At 43.2% G+C, this 23411-nt stretch overlaps 1 protein-coding gene across 2 annotated transcripts in view; it reads right to left on the reverse strand.

The window, feature by feature from the left end:
* The window catches only part of SATB2 (SATB homeobox 2), a 137880-nt gene that overhangs the window by 112876 nt on the left and 1593 nt on the right, over window positions 1–23411 (reverse strand). Inside the window, exons 1-3 of one of the 2 annotated variants that reach the window (XM_052793305.1) lie at window positions 21641–22315; window positions 20907–21125; window positions 1062–1238 (exon numbers count right to left, since the gene is read on the reverse strand). In XM_052793305.1, the coding sequence (XP_052649265.1) occupies window positions 1062–1238; window positions 20907–21075 (346 nt within the window). In that variant the 5' untranslated portion in view covers window positions 21076–21125; window positions 21641–22315. Of the gene's footprint in view, window positions 1–1061; window positions 1239–20906; window positions 21126–21640; window positions 22316–23411 lie in introns of those variants that run through there. The other variant, XM_052793306.1, reaches the window with a different exon arrangement.

A 23411-nucleotide genomic window follows, 5' to 3' on the forward strand; every position in this document is an offset into this window, starting at 1 on the left:
ATCTGAGCCTCTCTCACAGAGCAGAGGCTGACAGAGGAAATGAATCATTATCACTCTGCTTGGAAAGAAGTTAGTACAAGGAGCCTGTGCTATTAACCACTGCCTGGAACTCCTGGATTCAACACCACCGCTGCTCCCTCTGTTCACACATTCAAATACCTAGCTATACAAAATAACTAAACCCAACAGATATAAAATCCAAATCCCCAAGCAAAGCTTCTATTAAACTACTCTAAAAGTGCACAGATTTTATTGGTGACATGGATATGAAACTGAAGCTTACAGGCTTCTCATCCAAAAGAATAAGCACTGAAATAACCTGTTCAGTATAAAAAAGCCTCTTGAAATGCAAAGTTCATTCTGGAAAGATTTTTCCCAACCTGCCACCTCCTGCCCATCCCCCTCAAGATTAGGACTTTAGGTTTGTTTTTCTCAAGCTGATATTATGAGTAGAGAGAGGAAAGCTTTATTTATTTTAAGATTTTGCTGCTACGGGAGAATCATCTCTAAGTGGAAGGGACTGTAGAGCTTTACAAAGGGCTTTGCAGCAATATAGTAGGTAAGTGAAAACAGAGAAATCAGCCTGCATGTTTAGCACTACAACTATTGGCCATAAGGAGAGCATGTATATATATAACCATTATATGCAATGTATGATTTTAAAAATGAAAGACTATAATATGCTGTTCAAAATGGCCCTGATACAAAGAGGAATACCAGATACCATCTAGCTGTACACCTAGAGGTTCTATCCAGCTCTTCTGTGCTGACTTCCTCAAAGCAGCAACCTGCTTCATGGTACAGAACAAATGTGTCATGAATATGCTGGCTGATCATTATCACCATATTTCACACTTCAGCAAGATCCAGCTAATGCTTTCTAGGCAGGCTAACAAGGCAGGCCCTGTTGTACACCTAGTTTAACATTAAGCAATCAACACAACTGATATAACCACCTCCAAGATTTGCCAGCGATTTTCTTGCTTTTTCCTTATATCAAACAACCTCAGGTGCTGTCTTCTGCCAGTAAAGAGAAGGGGGAAAAGAACTTTATTGAATACCTTGTGCCTGAGCTGCAGAACTGTGGGAATACCCCAGAGCCAGGAGCGCTGTCTCCACCAGCTGGCTAAAGAGCACATCTTTGCGAACCAGAACGAACTCAGCATGCTCTTCTCGATTATCGTATTCAAGAGAGGCGTCCGACTGTTCCACCACACAAAAGACTGGAATCATCAAACCTAGATGAAAAAAAAAACCAAAACAACAAAGCATCAATAAGAGAGGAACGAGAAGTGTGTCATACATCTCTGATTAAAGCTGTAAATTAAAACACCTCCTAGAAGGCTCATCTTAAGTGGAAATCTGCCTTTCTTCCCTGTGGGATAGCTTTTGTTTTCTTTCCAAGGGAAATACTGAAGTCTCATCACTTGACTCATTTAAAAACCACACTAAAAGCTCCAGAGAATACAATTCAGGAACAGAATCACAGTCAGCATGAGGACGAACAAGATTTCCTAATAAGACCTTTTCAACATTGCAGAAGTTTTCTACAGTTCCATGAATGTCCCTATTCTTTCAGGTCAGAGCTTCTTCACATTCAGCCATACGAAAACCTGACACACAAATGCTGCTTCTGCTTCTCTCCACACAGTGAACGTATGGAGCAATCAGCAGAGGCTAGTCCCATACGCAGTTCTTGGCTGGGACAGGCTTATTTGCACATTTTCAGACCATGGCCAGTCGTCTTGCTGTGCAAGTAAAATACCCTTGCATTGATTTTGCTGAAAACGATAATCTTGTGTTGGCAGCTGATGGTTGCGCAGACCTAGAGAGGTCAGTGGCTGTTCTCCTGCTGCATGTATGAAGAGAGTGAGAACAGCTCTCTTCGAAAGAGGATCAAGGATGAGGAGGAACCACAGAAGTGGAAAACTCAGGGGGTGGTCTGGATTCAATTTTGTTCTGCTTTATTGTAAATTTACTTTTGTGGTTACAGGATCAAGTCATCTATGGCAATAAATTGTGGGGCATGAACTTAAAGGGATTCAATACTACAGACAGTAGAGAAAGAAGCCAATTTGCAGGAGACAGCCCTACAGTACTCGAAGTGCATGCACAGAGGGAAGATGGAACAGATGGAAAACCTACAGAACTGCACGGTCATTTCCATCGCCTGCTACAGGCCAGGCTGTAGTCAGGGGTGGCAAAGGAAAAACCACTGCCTCCAGTCACAGAAACTTATTAATTGGCTACATAAAATTTGTTAGCCCCTAGATAAACTAGGAAATACTGGGGCAGAGACAAATCTCAGCCTACAGCAGTTCTTTAAATGTGCTATCTAAGGCTCGTAATACTGCCAGAATGTTCACCTCTAACTCCTGTTCTTCAGAATGCAATATAACCATTTCCAGTAGATAACAACTATGAAAAATAACTGAGTATATTTATGAAAGGCCAGACACAAATCACTGTATTCCTGGACCAGGCACTTCTTTAAGGGAAAAAGAGGAGAAAGCCACATTTCTGTTCTCCTTCTGTACAAAGTCAGTTAAATACCTTCAAGATCTTCTACTATCAGTAGCTTCAGTATCTACAAACCAACAGTTACACACCCCTTTAGAGGAGTCACCCTGCCCTGAAATAGATACAGTCATACCAGTAACAACTGCTGAAGGACTTAAATCCTCCTTGTCTTGAATTTGCAGAGACTAGATTTACTTTAAAATATATTTTAGATACACAATTCTCACTTAGTAACCTATCTGGCATGGAGCAGCTCACAGTCTGACATTCTAACTGCAGGCCAGCAGCAGCAGCTACAAGCCACAACATCCAGTTGATGTGTTTTAGTTCTTCGTTTTAAAACACATCCTGAAGTACTGTGTAAGTAGGTTACGGCATCACATTGATGCTGCTCCCTCTTCACTGCTTGATTCTGGGTTAAACTGATGCATTTTGCAAGTTCAAACACCCAAATTCTAACATGCAGTGTTAAAAATAAAAAAATCTCAGGGAAAAAAAATCTCTAGGTGCTTTCCTGAAACGGCAGTGCAAGGCTGATCCTGTTCCTCTGAAATTAATGACAAAATTTCTATTCCTATCAAAGGTTAAAAATTGGATTCGATTTGTCCATAAATCCTTTAACTAGTTAAAAAGAAATTTAACCTCTGTAAGCAACAAACCTCCCCTCCTGTCGAACATACAGTCTATCACAGCACTTTTGATGGGGCTATTAATGTCTATTAATGTCTTAACAAAAGATTAAGATACTTGGCCAAATGCTGAGGCTGTGGTATCAGTTGTGTAACTTGCATTTTGGCAAGACAGAAAAAGTAGGTGAATGCAAACTGGTGAGAGGGATGCCACAGCGTGTTTTATCCTCCTGCTGGATGCTTTCCTTGTCACACAACAGTCTTTCCACCTTTTCAGCACAGAAGTTGCACCTATTCTCCATACTCGTTTACTGTCTCAGTACAAACAGGATCTCAAATGCTAGAACTGATGTCGTACATGACATCACTTTATGGATGGCAAAAAAGACCCACAGGACTCTTGCCCATGATGACTTTCCTGCCCCTTCCTGCTGCCCATGCTTGCAGGGACCCTGCTACAGAAACAGCTTTTGCAAAAATATCTCTGAACTCAGTGACCCAGGTAACTGACGATAAGCGGCTATTAGTACCTACGAAACAGAGAGCAAAGGGCAGGTTACCACATCTGCCATTGCTAGCCCATCCTCATGCCTCTCGCTATAGCATCTGGAATCTTAATACCAATCCTATTTTACTAAAAAAACAACAGTAATCCAACTTATTTCCAAGTAAATCTCACTCCAAGGAAGTTCCATCTGCTTTGCCCTCTATTTCACATTGGAGAGTTAAGCTATAATGTCTCCAATGGATTTATTGCCTCAAACTTCTGTTTCCTGATGTTATCTGAAGATAAATTAACATACTTCCAGTACGTTGGAATCAGAAGAAAAAGTATCTGCAGCCAAAAGTCAGCAGGCTCTTTACCCACAGATATACACCATGTCTTGCTCCTAGATGCATATATTACACCTCCAGCTCACTACAGGGCCCTTACAGAAGAGCAATGCAAGTTAGTCACTGCTCATTGTCATTCCAGTTGAAGAACTTACAGCGATACTCAGAGAGCAGGAGACCAAGCAACCACAACGAAGTCTCGCACGCAGTGCTACAGCAACGCAAGCCAGCCTTACTCATAAACCCTGAAACTCTTCAGCTCTTTCCCTAATGCCTGATCAGCCAGTACTACTGTCATCCTCCCTCTCCCATGCATACGCACAAAAAAGGCTTAGGTCCCTTCTGCACTGAACTTCCATGCATTCGGTCTCCCACCTTTAGAGAGATGCTGCAGTGAATGATGCTGTACAGCTGATGGTAGATGACATACAGCACTGATTTTCACACACGGAGAAAACAAGGGGTAATCTGAGGGCTAAAAAGGAAACAGGTTGTTTTCTTAAAGGATGAACACAATGCTGGAACGCACACAAAACATTAAGAGCGATCACAAATTATACAAAAGACTTTTTCTCCTTGATGTTAATTCACTTAACTGACTTACAAGCAGCAATTTCGTGCTTCTCACAGAGCTCTGACCCCATATAGATAGCATCTGCATGAAATGCTAGGGGAGCATAAAACAAGATCTACATAAAGGCTTTTGTAAGGACATCCATACACAGCAAGAATTCCTTCTAATCCATGGAAGAGAACAGGGTAAAACTGTTCCCACTATTACCCAGAAGAACAGAATGGTTATCAGTGGCCGTTACCTTTGTATAACATATATTTTTGAAACAAATCAGAGATGGGATTTAAGCTCCACTGTTGCTTTCACAGATAAGCTGCAATGTACAGAGAAGACTTTGTAAACATAGCTGCATTTTTTGCGAAGACTCTTCTAAGGGGCAGGGAAATTAAGAAGAAATTAAATTTGCATCAGAGACCCGTGTTCAAATGCACATTTTCTCCTCCTTGCCCATTTCAATCTATAGTTTTATTTCACCAGGGAGCAACCCATTCTTAAAAATGAAGGAAAGAGAAACGGGTATTTCATTCAGGAAGTGAAAACTCTAGACTCTAGAGTGAAAACTCTAGAAGTGAAAACTCTAGAATTGTAAGATTTGCAAGTAAAACCTGTAAATTTCTAATGACCAAATAGAAGGACAAGACAGAGCAGATATTAATAAATCCTGCACTATTTCTTTTGTTCATTTGCAAATGATGCTTTGTCCAGTGCGTTCTTTAAAGCAAGTAATAAACGTGATACTATCAGCACAGAACTTCTATGCATTGTCCACTCCCACATAACCATCATAGGCTTGGCACTTAAAGCAAAAAAGAAAAGGATACAGAAAGATGAGGAGGACATTAAACTATTTCAGCCACACACCTCTCCAGCCATTAAACAGGGAGCAGTGCTAGCGTGTCCTAATAAGTATAATATGAAGATGAACCAATAAGAAGAGGCACCAATAAAATTTGTGTCTTTTTAGATTAAAATCTGTTTCCATCAGCACAAGTTTTGAGCCCTGTCTAGGTGTTATTTAATTTAATCTAATTTGAACAATTTCCAAACATCAGCTTGATTAATTTCAACAGCATGGTGTTATGGAAAGATTTACTGTACAGCAGTTGTATAGCAGGGAATTAATAAAGAAGCCAGTTCTTAGCCCTGAGTAACATGAGGTTTTAAGACTTCCCAGATTTCTAGTGGGAATACTTCACAACACAAGCATGTTTCCTTCTGGGAGTGAAACCCACCAAAATTATTAAAAACTGAGATCAAATGGTGGTGTCAAACCCAAAGGAAATCATTTTACAGTGGAGAGATTTTTATCAAATGAAGAAAGTGGAAAATAAAGTTTTTGTTGTTGCTGTTGTGCTTTGGGTTTTTAGGTTTTGTTTGTTGGTTGGTTTTGGTTTTTTTAAACAGAACACAGACACACACGCAGAGTAATCTCCCTCAAACACAAAGCAAGTTTCTACGGTTAGGAGTTCAGAAAATTCATAACTACTGAAAACTCTTCATTACTGTATGCAGAAAACATTTTCCCTAGCGGAGACTGTAACGTGGGTCATTCTCTAAGCTAGTCTTTCCAATACAGAGAAAAGAAAAAAAAAAAAAAAAAAGAAATCGAGGTAACAGCGGAATCCACAAATGTTTATTCCCATGCACACCTCAAAACACTGAATTACGAGCAACTTCAGCTGGACTTCTAAGATGAGACCCTTACCCTGCGACAGAGACTAGGAAGCTCAATTAGCAACGCATGGGTCGTCTTGAGGAAATTATCTAGACAAAGATTCCATATATTTAACAATAAAGCATGCTTCCCCAACTGGCAATAACCACAGGAAGCAATCAAACTAAAAACATTTCCTAAACCTAATCTGCTTCCGTTTTTTCCTTAAGTGAGAGCCCTTTATCCAGCAAAGGCAGTGAAGGGAAAGCAGTCCATTTATTTATTCCTCTTAGTGCTGCAATAGAGCTGATCTTACATATACTGATTTGGTATTTAACTCTTTCCCTTTCTTTTAAACAAATTTGAAAAATGAACCTAAATTGAGAAAACTGTTTTAAGAGGCAGAAATCAGCATCCATGCGGCACAGGAGAGGTTTGCCAGTTCTCCTCATATCCTGCAGCTCTAATTAAAAAGGCAGAAACCAATTAAGTTTGACAGCTTTCAGTTATTCAGAAATACCTGAATTTCTGCACCAAAGATGGCCATCCTACATCCTAGTGCAACATAAATCCCTAATTTCTATTCTGAAAAACTTAACACCACCACCAAGAAAAAAAAAAGAAAGAAAAAAAAAAGTGAAGCTTGAAAGCTTCGGCATCCCACCTTCTTCAAAACGGTGTAACCTGCAAATCCTGAAGTGATCAGAAATGAGAACTTAGTGCTTATGCTAATAATCAGGAGGTTTCTATTCAAGACTCAACTAGCTGAACAAACATAGAATCATAGAATCATTTCAGCTGGAAAAGACCTTTAAAATCACATATAACGAGAGAAGATAAATGCGTAATGAGAAAAGATCAACTGCATTCCAAAATGTTTTTTTCTAAGAGGAAGGACACCAAATAGTATCTGAAAAAACAGTTCTTTGTGCTGATCTCAACACCACTTTTATTTAAATCACAGCCTAGCTGTAGCTGGTGGTGCTGTGAGATCTTCCCCAGAAAATCTTGCAGAGTCCAGTGGAAGGCTGCAGATACAGGATACGCAATGACATGCTGAACAGGCACAACTGTACCATTTCCACAGGGCCACACGTACATGACTACTCACACTCAAGAAGGATCAGGCTTGAAGCAGATCCCAGGTTCAGCCCACGCCTGTGCAATTCAGTGATGAGGTGGAAGAGACAGAGCTCACACATTTCAGCAAGGGTTAGTCATGTCCATTAAGGCTCACTTTCAAGCTACCCCATAAATTATAAATATAATTAAATTGGACAGAATATAAGCTGTTGGCATTTAACTTACTTACAATAAATGCTTGGTTTGAGTAAATGGACTGTGTTTCAGCCTTTTACGTATCAAGCACCAGCTTACAAGAGTCTCATTATGAGGCTGAGAATTCTTCCACTGTAAATCTTTTTTAATGGGGGCTAGAGGAATGACTTTGCAGTTGTTTGTCACTAACCACTCGGAACCACGTGAAGAAAGCTGTGTGTGCACACTGACAGGCGGCCAGCGGGAAATCTTTATGTCAAATACAGGAGACCGTATCAGGATCTTTGCAACGTACAATCCTATGCAAAACAAAAGCATCAAGTACCTCATTACAGCAAAAGGTTTTGTTTAAAAACAAAGACCTTGCTTTCTGCTAATCCTCTGCTCTCCAATGTGTTGTAGACAAAACGTGAGATATCTGATTTTGCATATAACCAGTAATGCGATGTTGTTAAACTCCTACTCTTCATGGGTTTATAAGCCCATTGCAAATAATTTGTTCCAGGATGCAATTTGGTAAAGAAGAGCTCAGTCCACAGATGATTTTAATGCAACATTTGCCAAAGAAACAAAATCATGTTAAATAACATTACATTGTAGAGTTTTTCTTAGGAGGGCCAGAGGGAGTAAAACTAAGGACAGTATCTTTCTCTTCCTCCTCAGTTATTTTTTCTGGCTTTACATATTCAGTAAATCTGTAGGCAGGAAATGCATTTCTACATATTATATTTTAGCCAATGGTGAATGCAAACCACAAGATATTATTTACATCCTCCTTCAGCTTCCAGTCCTTTCTGTGGCTTCAGTCTCCCAACCATCACAACTATCCCAGATCTCAGGAAATCTTATAAAGAAGTCACTAATGTCTCTGCAGATGTCCCTTGCTTCTGACAGCTTAACTACCCAAAGAATCCTTCTCCTAGCTGAAATAACAGATTTACTGTTTAACACGAAATATTCCAGGCCACTATCCCACCACAGAAACATATTAGGGAACTCGTAACTTGATTTGATAATACTTGAGTTTCTCAAAAAACAGTATAAAAGAAAAGCCATATTCAGAGCATGTGCTGAGACAAACAAGAAATGAGAAATAGAGAGGGATACGAAGTATGTACCTCTAGTGCAGCCTCTCCTGCTGGGTGTCTGGGACAGAAGCGTTACTCACAGGAGACGAGGCCTTTTGTTAGTCAAAGTACATCAGCTGCTTCTGGTAGCTAACCCCCTTTGCTAAACTAGTTGCACTAACTCGACCCAAACTTTGAATCTGTCACACTGGTTGGGTTCAAAGGGCAAGAAAGGGAGCAGCCACTGGGGCTTCGTGCCACCCAGTTAGTGCACGGCAGCCAGGAGGCAGAAGCAATTAAACAGGAAAATAGAGCACTTCCAGCTCGCCACCTAAATGAGTGAAAAGCGAGAGTGATGATAACCCAGACCTCAAAATACAGTTTTAAGGGAGCCTGGGTCAGAAGGTGGCACAAACAGCCGCCCCTGTTGTTCTAGTGGAAAGCTCGGCTTCCCCTGCCCGCCAGTCAGCCCCCCAAGACGTGCCGGAACGCCTGTGGCAGTACCAGCGCCATGCCTGCAAGCCAGAACCACACGCAGCTTTCCAATTCATGGAATAGAATCAGAGAATCATTTAGGTTGGAAAAGACCCTTAAGATCATTGAGTCCAACCATTCACATCGAAAGGCAAAGGTGAAGACACTATAGCTACATTTTTCCTAAATAAAACAGCTCAGTTGTTTCAACTTGTTTCCCCATTAAAAAAGAAGAAAAAATACCCCACAGCAGTACTTTATAATATGAACTAATGGAAAATATACTCATTTCACTCAAAACCAGTGAAGGAAACACTTTTAAATTCAACCGGCGTTTTTTAAAAAAATCATCTTAAGCCATTAATTTCCTATAAGTTTTAGGCTTTGGTTTCTGTAACTTAAAAACAAGTTTAGGGTTCGGGAGGGGGTTTTGGTTTGGGGGACTGCGTTCTGTTGTTTTTCTCTCAACTACGTAACAAAATTCGCCTAAGGGGCTAAGACTCTCTATGCCAAGTTCCACCCAGAATTAATTTTAATGACCAACATTTTTAAACCCTGAAAACTGGAACCACTAATAAGCCCTTAACTTCGGTGGTGCTAGCAGATGCCACCGTATTATGTAATTTTTAAAGCAAAAAAACATCTTCTAGCAAAAGCATTTTAATGAAGGTTCTATTAACTAGTCTCCTGGTACTGGGATAAGTCCCCTGGAATGCAACAGGAAAGTTTTCATAGCTGGTTTGAGGTTTTATTTCTGGAGAAGAGCTGCGTACCACACTCAGGCCTGTTTTGGGATCTCCACTGGGACCCACCAGCAAGCTCCGTTCTCCTTCATGTCCATTCCTCTGTGAACCACCCCCCGGCAAGAAGAAGAAGAAATTGTATCACCCCTCCTTCACGTCACCAGATAAACACCTGACAGAGAATCTATTGTAACTACTGCACCTACAACTGTGTCTTCAAGCCCAAGTGCAGGCTCCAGTTGTAAGACAAGCTGGATGGATCTCTAAGCATTGTAGTCATTGAGTCTTTTCCCTCACGTCTTTTAGATACTGGCAGCATTAGAAAACCTCATCTCTAACTGACGATATCAACACATATGGCAGAACTGGTTATGGGCAAAAGTTACAAGTACGCACGCAATAGGACAAGCCATATTAAACAGTGTCTCAGAATAAATGTCATCAAACTCAGTGGTTACTGATGGAGGCCTTCATCCTGCTACGCTTTCAGCAAGGGTTCAGCTACTGCTCTGGCAACATCATTACTACACGGTGTTCTTCCGGTATAAGGAGACCACAGAAACCTTCAACAGATCTTCAGGGGGAAAATGAATGGAGGAGAGAACCACAGCCAAGAAAGAGTAGGAGCCGCTCTGTCACCTCGTCCTCTAGAAGGCAGCCAGCTTCCCCCGTCTCCCTTTTCACGAGTCAATATGCGGAGAGTCTTCAGACAGCCTGCGCCCATGGCCCATTATGGGTCAGGAACTGGCATCTGGGGCTTGGCCTTTACTTACAACTCCAATCTTCCACACCCCACGCCGCTGCAGAGAGCAACTTCTGAGTGGCATTCTCTCATATTCCTTCTTTTTCAAGGACAGAAGATCAAGAGCTGCGGGGGAAGCACTCCACATTTTCACGAAGACGAGATCGCACATTTGACAACTATCCATTTGAACGTTATTCTTTTAGGACCATTTACTTTTATCAGGCAGCAGGTCACATTAACAGTTTTTAATAACTACTACATCTTCATCAAACAAGTCATGAGGTCGAGGAACAAGAGTTAACAGGTACATCCACTTTCTCCGGTATGCACAGTACACTTACTTTGTTCAGCCAGTTAACGATAGTTTGGGGAGAGAGTGGAAAGGACCTACCTACAGGCTGGCCTACTGTGTGTGGATTCACTTATTAAGAGTCAGCAATCCATGCTTTTGGGGCTCAACAGGCTGAATTGCTACAACATTATGTACACAGAGCTACACCGGAGAATCAGATACTTCTGCTAGTGCAAATGCATGTGCTTGCTGAGAGGTGTTAGCCAAAGAAAGCGGATTACATCTGCTCTCCAAAGGCTGAACTGGCTCCTGGTTCACTTTCGGATGCCATTCCAAATGTTGATTTATAAAGCTGTATGGTATATGACTACAGCCAAGACTACCGTAGAGAGGATCTCTCCTTCCACGTATGGTACAGCAGAAAGGACACTTCTGCTTACAGCTCTAGGACTCAGCTTCAAAGAAAATGGAGAGACAGGTTCCCTCAGCCTCAGGCCTTCAGCTACATTTAGGTCCCTTTTCAAGAGGAACACAGCTGCAGTGCTGCCCAGCACGGGGCCTTTCTGTCTACAGGGTTGTAATCGGAAGACTGAGATGGTGTGGTAGCTAAAGGGTCACAGAAGAGTCAGTCCCAGGTGGTGATGGCTTAAGAGACCAAGTACTCTTATTGAAATACAGGTCCACAGATTTGGAGAGGCGAAAAAAATGGAAAAAAGCAGAGAAACACAGATTTTTACTTTGAAGGAGAAAGTAGTCTTTTTTACTACTTTCTGCCTGTCCATGGCATTCTCTGCGCTCATCTATTTTGCAGGTCAGTATGACACCGTGATCATATTAATATAATCAGGAAGGCTCAAACCAATGACAGAAACATTACATTCATTATTATGCCAAACCCAGACACTCAGATAATGCCTAACTTGAGCTTTACTGTCAAGCAGTACGCCTACTTACTCCATACTTGCTCACAGGAGCCCATATGAAGTCTACTATCCAGACTTCCAGCTCGAGCAACAAACTCTACTCAAAAAAAAAAGGAAAAATAAAAAAAAAAAGCCCACACTTCTGTTACTCTGCATTTTCTCTAAGTCTAAAAATTGGTAGAGTGTATGACAGGTCCACCTCATTTTTCTTAATGATGTTTTTATTATTCTTTCACTCAATTAAAACAGAAATGGATATTGCATCTTCTGACTGTATAATTGTTATTGTAATCTGTTTTCGATCACTGCTTGGGAAATGGGTCCAAAACAACATAAACTATCCACAGCCTCAGAATACAAGTCATTTTCTTTTACTACGATACTTAAAGAGACATCTATCATGTTGCTCTGCTAGCATGTTTGTATTATGGCAAAAAAGTTATTTGTAAGTTGGGAAAAGACATTATGAAAATCACCTTTTACTCCAAAGTATTGTATAACTCATAATTCATAACTACATTTCTTAATAACCATTCAAAATAATGAGGCTGGAAATTGTGCACATCTAATTTTAATATATAAATAATGTAAATGCATATAAACCAAAATATGAATTTATATTACTCTCAAAAAATAGTCTGGTTATAGTTTTGAAAATGACATGCTTCATTTCCAATATATGCCTGTCAGCTAAACTTATGACAAAACACTCTCTCTGAGTTTAGATTACCAGGATGGTAAATACTTCTATGTGAGTTTCCTCACTTATCTGAAGTTTCCGTCCAAATGCAGACAAAGTCAGCAACTTCTAGAGAATGAAGCATCGGTGACACACGAGTAAAGACAGACTAACCCAGCCGCTTCTCAACATTATACAAATAGAATAGAATATCTGAGAGAGAGAGAAAGTAACCTTGTGGCTGTATGAAGGGATACAAATAATGGGTTTTGATACAAGAAACTCCCTGCATGACATTTCTTCCAGATTTAGTACTTTTGAAAAGATCTGCTGTCAATAGAGTGTCCTTTCATCTCAGCGTGTGTCTTTGGGGAACAAATAGGGAGGGAGCATATTTAAGTGGGAGACATTTCTACTGCACTCCGAAAATGCAGTGGGCGTATGGTTCTCTCAAGAGATGCTACAGCTTCATATAAAATATAGTCTGACAGGTTATTTTTATTAATCTTTTTCTGAGCTTTTCTACCTTGATGACATTGCTACTAACAAGGTACAGGTGGGCTCAGACTGTTTAATATTGCATGCCCATCTGATACAAGGACATCAGTTAGAGCAAAATGACTGACAATTTTTATTATTAGCCAGGTAATTTTCTATTTAGAAAACAAGTCATATGCTTAAACTCATATCTAGAGCTACCCGCCTCTTTTCTTCAAGTTCTTCCTTTCATACAGCTTCTACAACTAATGACAATCTTCTCTTTTTCCTAACATCGCTGCATGTAACATCAATAATCATTCAGCATTTGCCAGGAAATTTAAAATATATCTTGAGTTCAGACACGAGATCTCTGCCCTAGCATGCAGCTTATGACACTAGCAATGCAGAGCTCACACTTCATTTTTTAAGCATCCTGTAAATTATTTGTGTAGCCTTATTCCAATTAGAAGTGCCTCCTGGAAGGAGGTTTTACATAAATCCTCACATACTAGCAACACCAATGTTCACGTCTTTAAAAATCAGAGTATGAATTACACTAAAAAAACCAAAAAAACCCCCAAAACCCCCCAAAAAACCAACCCAACAACTTGCAAACATTGTTTATAAGGGTTTCACAATGTCAGCAGCCTTAAATTGCTAATAGACAAATGCTGACATCTTGGTATATTTGTAAATATTCAGGGGATACCAGCAGAGCTAGTACAGGTATTTAAAAAGAAAAAACATCTTAAAATACTAGTTCATGGGTTTTTTTAAAGTTCTCTAAAATAAAGGAAATAAAATTGGAAATACGAAATGAAATACTTTTCCCTTACTAATATTTGTATCAATGCAACCGAAGACGTGGACAAAGTACACACAACAGCTGCAGTACGTGCTTTTGTATAAGGTGCAGGAACTCTGGAAAAAAAAAGAAATAATTCCCAACTACAGAACTGCGACAATGTGGACATGACTTGCCGGCTGAGAACATACCACACACTAAAGCGGTCAACACTTGCGAATGGCCACAAGAACCTCATCTAGATGGGCTAACAATTCCCCCCAAATTAAATGGCAAAGTGTATTTTCTGTCTTCGTACCACTAATCAATGTAAACTCATTTGTATGTAACCCCTGAGCAGAGACATCACTGATGAGCATTCTGCAACAAGTACAAAGCTTGTTGGAGGGCAATTTTTTTTAGTAAAAAAAAATTTAGTGGCTAGAGGCTAGAAAACATTTCTCAAAAGCCATCAAATACTCAGCTGCCTTTTGTCTGCTGTGACTATTTCTTACATCTGCATTAGTGACACATGTCATTGTGGGGACCAATGCATCTGACCCAGGACATTTCATACAGTAGGAACCAATTACCACAAGACAATTTTTTCAAAGCTAGAAAGGGCATCGGTTCCTCATTCAACACAGTGGGCTGGTTTCAAAACCACTTTGAGCTTCAAAAGGAGAGCACGCTTGTTCAGTAGTTACAGAGTCTGAGTCAGGCACAGGTAATCTTGAACAAACCCCCATCATATCAATTCAAAGGGACTTGGTAATACTTTATACCTTGAAAAACTGAGCCTTTAATCCTAAAACACAGCAGTAGTTACTAATTTAACAAAATTATGAGGGATGGTAATTAAAGGCCTAACTTATCTATGCCTTGCAATTTGGGATTCGAAATAAAATCCTCCTAAGTTTTACAGATTTTCAGTTATTTTGAAAAGTTTAAAAATAACATTTAAAAGCAGGTTGGGGACTGCTCAATCACAAAAATAAGAATTTTCCTAAACAGGTCACGCAGCTGTTTGGCGAATATAAATACAAGACTGCAGTAAAACTGTCTTCATTTTACAACATCATAGATGCCATATTGTATTACCATCTTCTGTGTCAACGGCAGTGACAAAAATCTTACTGGTCCAAGTATTTTACTTAAGCTCCAAATCACCGTTGTGGCCTTCTCCTCCCCATTCCACACAGACAGCTTTAAGGAAAACAGCAATAATAGAAAGTAACTGCAAAAATAAATATTCAGACTAGCATCTCCCTGAAGAGTATTAAACACAAATACTTTTAAAGGTATTTTAAAATAACTGATACCATCTGAAAGTCTGTGCTACAAACCAGAAATCTTAAATATGACATAGCTGTCTGTTGAAATGACGACTTGATTACAATTACATTAAGCCAGTTTTTTTCTACTATTAAATCTAGACAAAATATCCAGTACAGTAAAATAATTTAAATAAAAACTCCCCAAAATTAAGTATTTAGGAATTGTTAAACCTCACCTTTAAGTGTTTATTCATAATAAAAAAGTTTAATACTGTTTTTCTTCCTTCAATGTCCGAATCTTTCAACTAAATTCTGGGTGAGAAATAAGTTGCTATTTAATTTCTTGAAAATACATTTCCTCACTGGCACCTTTATAGTTTTTATTGTGATTTTGCCACCTTCTTCAGGCATAAAAACAATTCTGGGGAGTCACTGACAGACTCACCTTAACAGAAGTTTTCAAACAATCGCCCTATAAATAACTGACAGTAAATATACTCTATTCTATCCCAGTGAAACTAAGAAAAGGCAGGACCCAATTTATAAAGGGGGGCAGGGGGGCAGAATTAACGTTCACTTTTTCAAAGATGTTGGTTTCTTTTTCTTTCCTTTGGTTCATGATGAGAATAACAGCATCCAGTTAACTAACGTGGCAATGGGTATGGGGCGGGGAGATGACTCAAAACACTTAGGAACTATTGCAGGGAAAAATAAAAATCTTACTACAGCTAATCTTAAATCTTGAATTCAACAATGTCGGTGGCTTTCTGCAGATGCAACTTAGAGTTCCAAAATAACTCTAAACATCAAATTATGCCTAGGTCACTGAGTGGGTGGATACCCTATATTCTGTTTAATGCGTATGTTCAATTGCACATATATTTTAACCAACTGTGTCTTTATTTTAATAACAGACCAACTACTGAAAACACATAAAGAGATACTATTTTTCTACCTCAGCAAAAATACAGCTGATACACTGCATGACCCTTCAGGAGTGACTGCTCTGTTTATTCTATCTACATGACATAATCTGATTGAAAAAGAGGAGTGGAGGGTGAAAATCAGCAAAAAGACCCGAAACTCATTTTTAACCATTGGTCATGAAAAAGAAATCACTGTCTTGCTTTTCTTACTCTTTCTGTTTAGAGGTCTCTTCCCCATTATGTATCAAAAATGCATAAAATCCCAGAATTTACATTTCCTCATAATCCCCACTTAATTATATCAAAGTACGAGGCAACATTTTCCAACAATTCTGCAACAGATAAAATACAAAATACATTCACATATTGCTCGTTTCTGAACTAACAAGGATTTGCGGCTTTCATGCTTCTGTATCTCAATGCATTCAACTCTTTCAAATAGCTACACACTTCTTTCAGGCAGCAGGAAGATATTCTTCATCTAGGATCTAGGCAGGAAGACTATCTAAAACTTAACCTTTCACTTTACTCAATTCATAAGGACAAGCAAAAACATGCTTCCTTACGCCATTCAGGATGCCATTTAGAGCTTAATGTTAACTAACTGCTTAGAACAGAGGAGCAAATCTGATCAAGCTGTACTCTTCCATCTGCACAGAAGTGGATCTTCTCTCCAGTAAAGTACTTTAAATCCGTGTAAAAGATATAAAAGGTAGCACAAACCCTACAACATTTTTGCAGAAATATTTAGAAGGGATTTTGACAAACAGCTCTTCAACCATCCTCAGTCGGCATTTCTGTCGCCCCAGAGATCTATTAGAACAGATTTCTAACTACACCTAAGCAGACAAGACCATGATACATCAGAACTTTACGGGGCTTACAGCAATTAGCTGCAGCATTCCGAAGAGTCACTGCATCCACATTTCTGGTACATCCGACTTTGTATGAGCACAGTAACCACAGCTACTGATTAACATCCCGATCATACAATTTACTTTGAATTGTCTGAAACTTTTCCCCTCCATTAATATTCTGTAAATTAAATCACACATTTTAACTGTTAAATGAATAAGAATGTATTACTATCAGACTGCGTCAAACTAATCTAACCAGCAAACATTTTGCAATCATTTCCTGCTCCAAATTTGAACGTGTTCCCTCAGCTATATTTTAGTTCTACATTTCTATTTCAGCAAAACCTAACTTCCAAACAGCTCATTCTACATACTGGCATTTTAAGTTGCATTCAGAGGCTTTTGATGCTTATTTTCTACGCTCTTCAAAATCAATGCATATATAAATATATATATATATGCACATCCATTCGTACACAAACAGGTTCATGAATTGCAATCAACAATTTTGTAAATATAAGTTTCCTAGCCATTAATCATCCCTTTTTTTTTTTTAATCCTTATGGAGTGAATTACTAACTGAGAGAAGACGCCAATTCTAGTAAGTGAATGTTACCCAACAGGGATATAAAGCTGTCAACACCATAGTGCTCTTGCTTGCTCTAAACTCTCTCCCAGGCTTCATATGTTTTTTAAAGTGATATTAGCCTTTTTTTCCCAGGGACCTTTATGAAACCTGCCTCTCCTGAACATCTGAGCACTCGTGATTTATTACATAGAGGTTTTAAAACAGACCGGTTAGATAACTGCTGAAACATTTTAGAAAGCACTGGGTTAGTCAGGCAAACCAAAACTGGACTCTAACACATTGGACTGACGCTAACAACATCGTAAACAGTACCAAAACTTGTAAATCCCCTATTAAACACAACCTTTAAGACCCCGTTTATCTTTTTAGTGACCTTCACTAGTTTATTATAGCTGCTGTAATGGCCCTTTGAATTAAGTACATTCAGGTTAGGAATAAAAAAAAAACCACGAGAGTCATAAGGCAAAATTTCTCATGAGAACAACTGAATTTCTGTCTGCACTACGAAAGCTTATTTTAAACCACTTTTTCACTCATAAATCTAGAGAGAAAGCTAAAAACACCTACAGCACTATAATATTTCTCTATTTCTCAGGGAAGTCACTGGAAAAATAATTGTAGCAAACACTACGACTATAAAACTTGTTACCAAAGGTCATCAGTTTCATCATAGCACCAGTTAGTTAAGAGCTTATTGCTCTGTTCTCAGGGATTAAGTTCAGAAACAGATATTATTACACCAAAAAAACACTTGACAAGTAGGAAAGAATTTCAGCATTTACATATCTAAGGCCCAAAATGAGACAAAAAAAAAAAGAATTGCTAGCATCTGTCTTTGCTTTCAAAACCTTTAGATACATTTTATAGAATTAAAAAAAAAAACACAACCTAAAATGGTCTCTAGTTTCCAGTAACATATTTCAATCTTTCTTCCCAAATGAAGTTCACATTCAATAAATATTAGCACTTTTTAAAGCTTGAAAAATAAGAATAAACTTAAAGACTGAAAACTAAAGCCTTAGATGTCATTTCAATACAACTTCCAATAGTTTCCTTTTTATCAAACACTAGCAACAATACTAAAAGAGGCTTTATTAATATTTATTAGAAGAGAAGTTTTATACTAATTTGCCAGTATATTAAAAGTAAGCCTTTCCGCGAACATCTACAGCTGCATTTCACAACTCAAGTGAAAAAATTACTAACACCACAGCAATCACTGCAAAGATACAGACTTCCAGAAATACCCAAAACGGTGCAATCTGCTGTCAGAAAAAGATCACTTAGTCACACAGGTTCTTAAAGATTAAACTTGAAAAAGAGCAGAGGAAAAAATATCTGGAAATTAGCTATGTTGATTTATCTTGAAAGCATTTCCAGGAGAAAAAAAAAAAAAATTAAATCAATTTTAAACAGCACCATTATCTTATTAAAAAAATCTGCCTTAACTAATTTAGTATTGAGTATTACAGAACCTAGGTAAGTATTCAGACAAGAATAATTTTCTTCTTGCTTTCAGTATCAATAAGGAGTAATGAATAAACTTTATTATGAATAGCCTAAAACCAAAGAGATTGAGACTGTTTAAAGAACATCAGCTAAGAAAAAAAAAAATTACTCCTGCATTTCCTATTCCCCCACACTTTTACACTCCAGTCTGCACCAACTTTATAAATGAGCTAAAGAGTAATGAATGAAAATGTAAGCTCTTAAAAGTTTGCTTTCAGAAATGAGAGTCTTTGTCTTAAGTGGAAGAAATCTTCCATAACTTAACAGGCCAGATTCGAGCTGAACCACCGATATAACTATAAAAGCCGGTGAATTTCTCTTGGCTAACACAGCTGCAATTAGAAAGCAACATATATATTGCAAAACCTTTAAAAACATTCCTTTAAAGTGTATTTCTATAAATGCCCCAAGGAAAAAGATTTTAGTTCCAGTGCTAACATTCTCTTTAAAATCAAGCAGCTATAATGCCTCAGTCTCGAGAAAGGCATCCAAAACTACATATATTACTTTTTATATGATTAACTAATTCATTTTTACTATTATTCAACAAATTATTTCTCCACCAATTTGTAAGTCTAATAGTACTACAAGCCTTTCACCGCAAAGCTGTTTCTTCTTTTTCCATACATGAGAAGAACACGAAGAAGAGGTTTAAAAACCAGACATATAGTCATACCAGAAACATAAAAAACTGGTGAGATCTCTTACCCTTCATTAGGTATACAAATGAATCCTACGTTTTTAAAATAAAACAAATCTACAGCCCCTTAGCAAACTCCAGCAATTAGGAAGCCTATTGAGCCAGAGAGGTCTAAAACAAGCGTCTAATGGTAAAATCGCTAAATAAACCTCACGTAATAGAGAGTCATGTGACGACCGTATCAAAGTATCTCTTGAAATGTCATTTACACAAACTCTTTGTGTATAAACAAATACATTTGTGTGTTACCACTCTGCACATTTTAAAACAGAGAGATTTTCTTTACAAAAGGTAAAGTTATTTGAGGCCTGTCCTGCGTTATTTTGCTCACAGCATCTGGCTAATTTCAAGGTTTTAAAATATATTTTTCCTAACACGAGGCTGCACTGTGTTAAATGCGACAGCATCAGAGTTAGGATGAAAAAAAGAGGGCATTTAGGAGAAGTGACTGGAGAGTTTGGCAGCTTGGAAGAAAAGCGGGGGAAAAAAAAGCAACCACGCGTGTCACCTAAACGTGCTCTAAACACAAAATTGACCAGCAACTAGAGAGCAAAGTAAGTATGAAAGTTAAAGTATTCTAGAGAATTGCAGGAAAGCTGCAAAACTAACACTCAAAGATTTTGCTGAAAGAGCTGAACCTTGCACGCGTTTTGCCCTGTCCTCTTTTACAACTGCTACAAAACGCTATTTACGGGAAAAAAAAAAAAATCCCTAAATGCAAACACGGACACTGCCCTTCTTCCCACCCCGGAGACCCCTTTCTCAGAGCTACGACGGCGGGCGTAACACACCTAGTTCGCGTCACCCGCATCCCTGAGAGCAGCCGGGCTGCCTGTACCTCACCTGGGGGCGATGCCCTCTTTTGTTGGCGCTGCCCAGGCCCGCCGCCCCGGCCGCTGCCATGCCCTCCGGGAGCCGCCGGCGGGGCAGGGGGGCTGTCCGGGGGCTGCCCCGGCGGCGATCCGCCAGCTCGCATGCAGGAAGCGCCGAGAGCAGGGCCCAGCTCTCCCCCAGTTACCCTCCAGCAGGATTAGGCCTGCCCTTTTGCGAGCCGCCTAGCTAGAGCCCAGGCCTAGGGGTGGCCTCTTTAGGAAGGCGGCCTTCTAACGCCGCGGACCTCGGCAGAAGTCCTTCCCCGGACCCCTAACACCGCAGCCGTGTGGAGCAGCTGAACGCTTTGCAGGAGAGCGGGCAGCAGCCCGCCGGCTGCCACGCGAACCTGCCGCCACCTCCGCGCACGGTGCCGACCCGCCCGCCGAATGCCAGCCCGGGCACGCCGCTCTGCGCGCCCCGGCCGGCGGGGCTGCCGAGCCGAGCCGAGCCGAGCCGGGCCGGGCCGGCGGTGCCGCCGTGAGCGCGGCCGCACGGTTACCTCCCACGGGCTTGGTGACAGCGCCGTTGGGCCTCCCACGGGTGCCCATGGGGCTGCCGTTCTGCTCCAGCCTGGCCACCTTCCCCGGGGGGGGCCCTTTGACATCGGGGCTGCCGCTGCCTCTGTCGGGGCTGTCCCGCAGGCAGGGGCTCTCACTCCTCCGCTCCATGCTCGGAGACGCGGCTCCCGCTGGCAGGTCGCAGTAGAAGGAGCACGGACCTAGGGCGAGAGAAACAAGGGGCGCTTCAGCTGCCGCCGGCCCGCGCCGCCGCCCGGCACCGGGCCCCCGCAGCGCGTCCCCCGGGCGGCTCAGCCCCGTGAAGCCGGGCGAGCGCCGGCCGGGCGCGATGCCGCCCCGCTCCCGCCGCCGCTGAAAGCGAGCGGTTCGGCCCCGACGGCCCCGGCCCGGCCGCCGCGACGGACACGCGGGTCCCGCCGCCCGACCCCAACCTGCCGCGGGGGGGGGGCGGGCAGCGCTGCGCCCCGGTCCCCATCGCGCCGGGCAGGCCGGCGGGCAGCCCACCCGCCCGCCGCAGCCAGATGCTGCGCCCCGGGTCCGGCCTCAGCCCCGGCCCGCCCCCGGGGGCCGCGGGGAAGAGGCTGCCAGTCCGGGCGGCCCCGCTGGCACGGCCCCCTCTCCCCCCCGCGCGGTCCAGCTGTGCAGCCACGGAGTAGCCGGCTGCTGGCGAGGAAGCCTCTAGCGAGCGGCTCCCGGGAGCTGCCGCTGTACTTACTGCTTATAGCCTGTCTGTAAGTTGGCTGAGTTGGGCTCTGTCCATGGATCAGAAGTAGAGAATCCAGGGTGGAAAGTTTTCTTGTTTCCTCCTCTCACGCCGCTTTCTCCCCTTCTACTCCTTCCCCCCACCCCCAGCCCCCTCCTTGCCCTCCTCCGGGGGTGCCGAGGCGGCGGGGCCGGGACGGCTGGGGCCGGAGCCCCTTCCCGGGGGGTCCCGGGTGGCGAGCGGAGCGGTGCCGAGCGGGGAGGTCGGGGCGAGGGGGCGGGGAGCCGCGGGGCCGCCGGCTGCGGCGCGGAGGAGAGGAGAAGGGAGAGGGAGACGACTTCTCACACCTTCAGCGGAGAAAATCAATACCGGGGGAGACGGGGGGAGGAGAAGAGGAGGGAGCGCCGCTCTCCCGGGCTCCGCGGCGGCGGCGGGTGCCTGACGGCGCGGGGAAGCGGCGGCGGCGGCCCCCGGTGTGTCACTTTCAATCGCTCCTTCCTCTGCCAGCGACAGCAGCGGCAGGAGGGACTCGCCACAGAGACCGGAGAAACGGTTATTAGTTGCGTTGAGTCATCGAGGCAGAGTGAGTCCTTTTTGGGGTTGTCCTCGGTTTCGGGTTTGGTGTGTGTGCGCGCCCGTGTGTGTGTGTGTGTGTGTGTGTCTGCCTGCCTGTCTGCGCGGCGTTCCCGTCCCAAGGCTGTGCATCCCAAACATCGCCACCCCTCCTCGCCTCCGACACCCCTCCCCCTCCCCGCCCCCCCCCGCAAAAATCAAGTCTCGGTGCTGTCTCGGGATCGGGCGCAGACGGGCGCGCAGCAGCCCACCTCCTCGCGGCCCGGCCCGCCCCGCGCAGCCCCAGCCCCAGCCCGGCCGGCCCCGCTGCGTGCAGGGGTGGGAGGCAGAGACCCACCTGGCAGGAAATTAAACACCAATAAATAAATACTACAGCTCGCACACGAAAAGCGAGCGCGGTGCCGTACGGAGGGAGGGTTGGGTGGGGAAGGGGAAGCGCGGCAGGACGAGGCGGTGATGACAGGAGAGACCCAGGGCAGAAGGGGGCAAGGACAGGGGCAGTCGGGCTGAGGGTGGGCCGAGGGGGAAGGAGAGGAGGAGGAGCCGCGAGAAGAAGGGGAAGAGCGGGGGGAACGACAGAAGGGAAGCCGGAGTTGGGGAGAGCGGACCGACCAGGGAGGAGCAAAGCTGCCACCAGCATCCAGTCCAGGGGCCCGGGTCGGTCCGACGCAGCCGGTGCGGTCTCGCCGCCTCCTGCCACCCGGCCCCCCGCCCCCGCTCCGGGGAGCCGAGCGACGGCGGGGACCCTCCCGCCGGGGCGAGGCGGCAGTAACTTCTCGCGGTGCGGCGGAGGCTGCCGCCCCGAGGGCCGGTCGCGCTTCCTCCGGGGCGCCGAGAGCGGGCGGGCAGCCCGGCGCCAGGTAGGGCCCCGCCGTCGCCCTCCTCTCCGCGCCCGGCTCCAGGCAGTTACCGGGCTGGCCCTGAATAATTGATGGCGGGAGCTGGGAGGAGGTGACAAGCGGACAGGGAAGCGCTGCTGCCACCGCTAAATTATTTAATAGCGGAGCTCCGCGCAGGGCATGACAGCGCTGGCGAAGCGCGGCCAGCGGGGAGGGGAAAGCTCCGCCGGGGAAGTCGCAGCGGGGTGGGATCGGGCCCCTCGCCGATCCCGGGGAGGCCGGCGGTCGCCCGGCAGGCGGTCACCTCTCCCTGGGGTGCAAGGTGCACTTGCGCCGCTCCCCGGGGCCGGCGGCGGAGCGGGCGTTTCTCC

Source organism: Harpia harpyja, chromosome 7 (genome assembly GCF_026419915.1).
Source record: "Harpia harpyja isolate bHarHar1 chromosome 7, bHarHar1 primary haplotype, whole genome shotgun sequence".
Classification (NCBI taxonomy): Eukaryota; Metazoa; Chordata; class Aves; order Accipitriformes; family Accipitridae; genus Harpia; species Harpia harpyja.